The sequence below is a fragment of the Austrofundulus limnaeus genome, unplaced genomic scaffold, assembly GCF_001266775.1.
Source record: "Austrofundulus limnaeus strain Quisiro unplaced genomic scaffold, Austrofundulus_limnaeus-1.0 Scaffold12, whole genome shotgun sequence".
In the NCBI taxonomy this organism is placed as follows: domain Eukaryota; kingdom Metazoa; phylum Chordata; class Actinopteri; order Cyprinodontiformes; family Rivulidae; genus Austrofundulus; species Austrofundulus limnaeus.
Genome location: NW_013952414.1, coordinates 3,645,095 through 3,653,154, shown reverse-complemented (window position 1 = coordinate 3,653,154; position 8,060 = coordinate 3,645,095). Strand labels below are relative to the sequence as shown.

Here is an 8,060-nt window from a genome sequence, read left to right as displayed (position 1 = left end):
TGGTAACTGGGGTAGGCCGTGGACGTCACAAGACATTATACAGACAGGCTCTGGTATCATGGCTACCCAGCAACGGAGCTCAAAGTGTGGGATCATTTTAAAAAAATGAAAGAGAAACCTGTGCAATATCTGCAGAGCAGAACTTACCTTCGACAGCAATTATTTTTAGTTAGCATATTGCTAAAATCTAACGATGGTTATATGATAGAACTGCATTTTGACGTGATAAGCTTTATGTTTTATATTCAATTAACGTATGATCCGATTAGTCGATTAATCGAATAAATAATCGGTGATTAATCGATTATTAAAAGAATCGTTTGTGGCAGCCCTAGTTGTCTTTCCAAAAATTCATTCACTTTTCTTACAAAAACTTGATGTCACAGACACTTCAAGGTTTCATCTACAGCAAACTGGGGTGAAGACCCCACTGTAGGTCCTAAAACTCCAAATTTTGGGTCGTTAAACTGACTGACAAGAATGTTTTTGCTATGTTTGATGAAAAAGCAGTTAGATATGGATAAAAACAGTTGGTCTATTAGCAATATTTGAATACTTCAACCACAAATACTTTGATTCATGAGTTTCTGCCACAGTTTTATTTTTTGTCATTTGTGTTTATTATGGAATTGGTCTTAAATTTAATTTCAGTTGGCATTAAAAAGTTTTAAAAAGTCTTAAATTTAACTTGCTTTAAACTGTAGGATCCCTGTTTATACAAAAGTCATTTCAGGTCGCTTYACAAAAAGAAGTTCAGATCATGAATCCAACTCAGATATGGATTCAAATCCAATGAGTCAGTTCATTTTCTATTATAATACACTACATTCACTTACAGTGCATTRTGAAACGCCAAATAGTAAAWGTTTTTYWYMWYYWARMAAGMCAGCAGACTGCGTCAAATCTGAACACGCAGGCGACAGTAGAAAGGAAAGACTCCATTTTAAACATCAGTGTCTTTATGCCTCACACCTGTTTAGGTTTCTTTTAGACCTCTTTGTTCATTACATACTGTATTAACACTTCAGAYCTTCTTTTTTCCTTCTTTGTCACATTCCCTTTATCATGTCATCTTTGCTGATGAGAAATTGTACACCCACTAACCCCAAGTCAAACTCTCATTATGAGTAGGATCCATGTTTCCTACTCAAACCTYAACCATTCTCTTCCACATGAAAGCCTTAAACATTAGCCATGTTTTTACATCATTACATCCCTCCCTTCAMCGAGGCTCGCAATTATCCATGAGCTGACCGTCTGCTTTCCCATCACTCTGCTACGATGAGGGTCGCCACCACCCCAAGAGCCAGTTGGCTCATTTAATCCCCCTGTCAGGCAATATCAAACAGATGTCAGCATCAAAGAGGAACCAATCTATAAATCACAGCTCGTGTGTTGGATTGGGGGGGCTGCCTTACTGAGGAGGACATAAGAGAAGAGGGTCCCAGCCAAGAACCACCCATCTTACAAGGAGCAGTTTTCCCTTAGGACATGTCCATCCACCTCTCATCACAAAAGGGCCTTTCTTCCCTCTGCTAGTCTTCACCATTGTCCCTCCCTGCTCGCATAGTCTCCATTTCTAGACTACCTGAGTTCTTAACTCCTCCGACGCTCAGGGTATTAATGTTTCAATGAGAAGCCGAAGAGAAGGCCTCCCATGTTTAAATAAGAAAAGATTTATAAAAAGAAAAAAAGGACTGGAAAAAAAATCTACATTGAATTACAGAAGGTTTCCTGTGTACAACCTGATCTCCCTGTCATCAAGTGGTAGACAGGTGTGTTTGTTTGCATGTATGTGTACACGGGTGTGCTTGTTGGTGAATGGGAAAGTGAAACCCCATCAGCAAGGTGCAGATTTCGCGTCGTCTGCCAGAAGACTGAAGCCARCTTGTCCGCTGCCATCCTGAGCCAAAGGCAGTGGACAAGTAGAACAGGTGTACGCTTTCTATCAAACTTTTGTTGATGTTGATATTAAACTTCATTGCCAGAGGTGGATAACACCAAACAAAATATAAACCAAGGATATTTGCAATCTTATACCAATATAGCAAAACAAACAAACAGACRAACAAAGCATGAACATTTAAGGTTAATGACAGGTTGCATAATTTATTAGTGCCAACATATAAAGTGTATTTTTCACATTTTTATTTTCAGACATGTTGTGCATAATAATTGTGTAAAACTATTACTAAAAGAAACCTACAAAAGGAAGCCATAAAATACAATAGTAGAAAAATCCCTTGGTAATTTAAAATTTTGTTTTGTTTTTTAATTCTGGTGCAAAAAGCATATATTTGTTCTCAAAAATATCCCTATAAACTTAGTTCTTTTTAAAAGAAACAAAAGTTGATTTTGAATCAGTTTTAGTTTTTGGCAAGAGTTCCTAGTTGAAGAGATGAAGGCCTTTATGTCTGTATGGCAGGGCTATTCAACTGGTGGTGGCCCGCGGGCCACATCCGGTCCGCGAGTGACCAAAGTTCGGCCYGCCAATTGGTTCATTCATCTCTTAAGCCCAAACCCCCGGTTTTCTACTTGAATTACTCTGGTATCTACAGACACGTCAGAATCTTGGCTAGAAGCTGGTAAAAACCATTTCTATGAACACTCAAGACAGTTAAAACTACAAGCAGTYGGAGATAAAATGATGAAAGTGAAAAGAAAATTAGTTTAAAAATTTGGCAAGTCACAGATGTCAAAATATTATTTGTGTCAAATAGGATGCATAATGTGTTCTTTTTGTTTTTGATAATGTTTAATTATCACTACTTTTAAAGGGTTCTTAAAAGTAGTGATAATTAAACATGTATTCATGATTAAATGCAGCAAAATAAACTAATTCAAATGTAACAGATCTTTGTAGTACTTGGTTTATTTACATAATAACTTTCATTGCTGGATGTTCGGCCCCTCAGCTGTATTGTATAATATGTAAATGAAACAAAATTCTACTTAGCTGGACACAACTAATTAAAGCAATAACATCTAGGCAGGCTTGTTGAAAAGATACAAAATCTGATTACTGGCACCTCCAAACTATAAACCTTGTAAGTTATTTAATAAACTTTTTTTTTGTTTAATCAATAAAATCACCATTGTGTTAACTCAACAATTTACTGTTTATGGGGGGATTTGTGTGCCAAAGTATTCTTGGCCAGGACCCTTAACTTCCTGGAGCCTCTACTTGTTGCCTGACAACTAAACAATGACATGTAACAAAATCAAACCGAGAGTAGCGCAGTCACATGGTATGTGTCTCGGCCAGTCACTCGCTAGGATGCTGAATTTTACCAAAGCTGGAAGAAAGTGTTTATCTTGAAATGAGTTTGGGTTTTTGTGTGGAAGAATGAGCTTTTGTTCWAGTCCAATCAGCGATGCAGACATGTTTGTGTTGGTTTCTGTCTTGCTCACCCTCAAGCTGAGCACTTACACATGTTCTTTGTGATGGACAGGGAGAGAAAGCCCAAGCAAGTAGATATTGAGGCTATCCCAGATCTTTGAACAGCTGAATAAAACCTCCGACACAGCGTTTAAGACTTGTTTCTGTTGTTGCTTTAACAAAAACTATCTACAATTTGTACCAAACTCATATCTAATTCCACCATATGACATAACTCATTTTGAGAAATGATCAGTGGTCAGGGTTGTCATCACCTACTGACACAATAAAAAAGACAAGAGAGTCAGAAAGGGCATGTGTCCAATCCCACTCACTTTGTTACGTTGTACAAAAAGCTGACATGTTACATTTCCTTTTTGTGGTGATGAGCAAGACCAGAGGAGATCCCAGGGGCCAGAGGGGGTTAAGCAACTTCTCCCAGGCTTCCCTGCAGCACACATCCTTTACATACCACAAACCTGAGCTCACTGTGCAGAAATACCGAAGGACTAGAAGTTAACATTCTCAGTAAATGAGAAATTGTCTTTAGCCATGTTAGGAATCTCCTATAATTACTCCCAAACTCCCATAAAGTAATGATTGATGTACATCCTACAAGTTGATGCCTTTTAATGTTGACCAAACTCAAGATGGTCACCACAGCTGACCAACTTTAGCRAACACAAAAAAGACTTTTATCCACAGTATTCCTGATTTTGCGCCACTACCCATAATTCATAGCGGAAGCGGGTTCCATATTTCCGCTTGACTGTTGTTTACAATTACGAGGAGACACCATCGCTGTTTATCAAAGCATTTTTCATTGAAATTTGGTGTAGGTGGTCACATGTCGGAGGTGTAAGGATGTTTTAAAAAGTGGCAAGGACAATTCTTTATCAGTGGCTCAGCCGTCATTGCTCACAGACTGATTAAGCTATGTCCCGATTTTAGCTAATAGCCACTACTGACATCAACTACCTCGTCTTTCCCCGAAGACACCCACACGTGCAAAATCATAAATGTCAACCGTTCTGGAAGTAAAATGTTCATAAGCCCCTCAGAATTGTAATAATTTTATAGAAGTATTGTGATTAGACTGTTTCTCCCCCTTATTCTAAACATAAAATTCACTGGATGCTAGTTCGCTAGCAACTTTAAGAGATGAACTGGAAATTTTCATACAGCTGCAGTCATTTTAAATAAATGATAAACAAAAATAAATAAACTGCCTCGAATAACTTTTTAAGCATATTTTTTATTTAAACAAACCGGACACTTTTATAGCCCCTGGGCACTAAGCTCCTCGTCTTTTAATCCTGCCATGATGTAAACAAGAGGATTATTTATTATTCCGAGCTTACTCAGAACTGAGACAGTTAAATTAAGACATTTATATAGTTTTGCCAGCATGCAGCTACTAACCATAGGCAAAATATGTCTTTAAATTTAAGATTAGACCAACCACCAGGCTAAAAGTAGCTAGTGCTGATGCTAACGCCATTCACCGTAAGCTTTCATTTAGTAAAAGCAAAGAACTGCACGATTAAATAGTGAAACATGGACAAACCACATTTATAATTTAAATCACCAGGTACAGAATCCTTGTTTTAGTTGATATTGCTGGAAGCTGTCTGACTCACAGTGTTCAGATGAGACGCCTTCAGTAACCAGCCTTAGCCTAGATAGAGCTCTGGATTGGAGTGAATATCTGTGGGATTTTTGTCGATAAAATGAAAAAAGCAAGCAAACTCTCTTTGGTGGGTTTTTCAGATTTAAAGCTGCAGCCATGTTAGTTTACGATCCTCCTTCATTGGCATAAAATGCAGTTTATAGGGCGCTATGCCTTTACTACTACTTGTTCCAAACAAAATGTTTATAAAGCGTTTCTCAGTTTTCTTCAATTGTTGTGGCAGCCAACAAATACACAAGTTGAACCCCGAACTCGTGATTGAACTGCTCAAGCTGCCAGTTAAAGCGAAAACAAACTAAATTTGTTGTTATCATAACTATCTGAATGAATGAATTTCTTGCGCACTGGAAAAACCGAACAGTCTGGAGAGCTGTGGGCGGGGCTAGCGTCTGTCATGGCAGCGCGTTTCCAGAAACCTGTGGATAGATATGAAGCTAAACTTTGATGTGGTAGTAGATCAGAATCATTTACAACTCCTCCCTCAGAGAGCTAACATATCTTGCTTGAGAATGTGTATAAAGTTATTTGCAAGGTTTGATCAAAATTGCTATCACATTAGATTATCATAGGATGTATTCACACCAGGAAAAAAACTCTGGTCCGTTTAAAGCGAACCAAATGTGTCAGGTGTGAATAAAACCTTAGTTTATAAATGTTGCATTAAAGGCCTTTTATTTACTGTGTTTTTTAAATTAAATTGACAACTTTAACTGCACAATATACAGCGTAAGTTAATACAGTATTTTAGACTCTGTTGTTTTCTAAGCATTTGGTTTTGAATCTTAGCAGAACCAAAAACAATTATTTGCTTGCACTGATTGGRCCTAATACATCATTTCCTAAATAAACTGAAGAATTAAATACTTTGTGTGGCATAGTTGTGTAGAAAGTGAGGAGGAGAAATATGGACATTATCTTCTGTTTCTTTAAGGGTCTGGTATTTGTCTATGTTGGTGTGTGAAGTATCTCAGGAATTTTTGAGGTTCTGCTTATCAGTTAAATCAGTTTTCTTGGCCATTGGGTTTAAATTAACTGTTTCTAGATTGCGGCTGATTGCTACAATTTGTGCTGTCTGCACCGCAGCTCAAGCTTGAGTTAAAAAAAAAGGCTGGGGAGCATGAGACTGGGGAGGGTTGAGAGATTCTAATGGAACACGTGCAGCAACTGCAGTGAGTGGAGGAAAACAGCATCACTGTAAACCATCGAGGCCCGAGGCACCGTTTAAACACAGGCACTGGAAAAGAGGCTCGTCAGATAACTGGACATATAAATCTGGAGTCGCAAGTGTGTGAAACCTAACTCTTCTGCAGTACACTTTCCTACGTAAGGTTGGAGAGAACCCCACCTGCTGCACACACATTGTTCTCAAACTTCATAGGAAGTAGATGTGATTGCAGAAGCATGACCTAACGCCAGCCGGTGTTTGTTTTAGGTCTCCCAGGTGACCAGAGGCTGGAGGAAGGAAACCGAGCCTTCATCACCAGAGACTGTCATTTAGGAACATGTTAATCTTTGTGTGTGTGTGTGTGTGTGTGTGTGCGCGCGCGCGCATGTGTGTGTGTGTGTGTGTGTGTGCGCGCATGTGTGTGTGTGTGTTTTCTAATCCTTTTCATTGAATAAATTTCCCAGGTATTGAAGGAGAGTGGCCCCCCGCACATGAAAAGCTTCCTGACCCGCGTCACTGTTGGAGAGTTTTCTGCCGAGGGCGAAGGAAACAGTAAGAAGCTGTCCAAGAAGCGTGCTGCTCTGTCAATCCTGCAGGACCTGAAGAAGCTGCCCTTCATGCCCACTATAGAAAAGCCCAAGACCCACTACAAGAAACGCACCAAGACTATCCTCAAGGTGCCGTTGCAGTCAGGCAGGAAAAACATCTTAGAGGAAAAGCATGCTCTGATTAATAATGATGTGGACTGAAGCTGTTATGTAATCTAGTATTTTTTTTAGATGCTCTCTAAGCAATTTGGATTTTTCATTGTTCAGATAAACAAGAAATGCAGAAAAGTGGAAAAACTCTTACATCAAAAAAATATAGATTTATTTCCTTGCTAATCCAACTACTTGTTTTTCTGATCAGTAATGTTAATAAGTTTGAAAGCATTTCTATCTATTTGTGTATTATCACCAAAATCTGCAAAGCTTAGTATGCTCTAGTTTAGCTATAATTACCAAAAACAGCAGCTAAAATGAGCAACACTGTAGCTAAAAACTATAATTGGCAAAACTGTGATTAAAAGTTTAAAAAGTGGGACAGTAGCTGAAAGCTGAAAGTAGCATAAGAAGACAGCAAGTATGCTGAAGCTGATTTTAAAGAGAATAATGTTTTTGAAGGATTTGAAAAGACCTCAGCATATTTCTGTTTTATTTTTAATAAAGTGAAATATATTAAATTGAATTAAAGCAAAAAACAATGCCACAACACTGTATTTTATTGTATTCCTGATAGAGAGAATTGTTTAGATAGATGAAGGGTTAAATATAATGTTTGCAGGAGACGTYTGACTGCAAAAAACGCACAAAAGGAGCTATAAAACAGTGTGACTGTTGACTCTGCATTAACTATAAGAGGATAAGSAATGGAACTAAGCATGTTTGTCCTCCTTTCCTTCTAGACGGCGCCGGACTATGGTCAAGGCATGAATCCCATCAGCCGTCTGGCCCAGATCCAGCAGGCCAAGAAGGAGAAGGAGCCCGAGTATCAGCTGCTTTCTGAGAGAGGAATGCCCCGACGTCGGGAGTTCGTCATGCAGGTAAACACTGCCTTTGTCGTGCTTTTCTTTTATTTTCCATTTATTGATTTATTGATTTATACCACAGTCTACAACTGTGTCTTAATTCAGGGCCTGCAGCCCACGTGGGGCACCTTTGTTGGCTGCTTATGTCACTGTAGGCTGTCCCAATTCATAGGTGTCCGACAATTTCCTAAGATTCATTGCGCCGTCAGCAAACTGCACAGAAAAGCAGAGACAGCCAAGTATATATATATATATATAG

The 8,060-nt window shown here is 38.6% G+C and overlaps 1 protein-coding gene across 2 annotated transcripts in view; it reads left to right on the top strand.

Annotated features, from left to right (window-relative positions):
• stau2 (staufen double-stranded RNA binding protein 2) overlaps nt 1–8,060 on the top strand; it is a gene marked incomplete at its 3' end in the record, with an annotated part of 94,111 nt that overhangs the window by 28,494 nt on the left and 57,557 nt on the right. For both annotated transcript variants that reach the window (XM_014002338.1, XM_014002339.1), the window contains 2 exon segments: nt 6,699–6,911; nt 7,679–7,816. In XM_014002338.1, coding sequence (XP_013857792.1) covers nt 6,699–6,911; nt 7,679–7,816 — 351 coding nt within the window.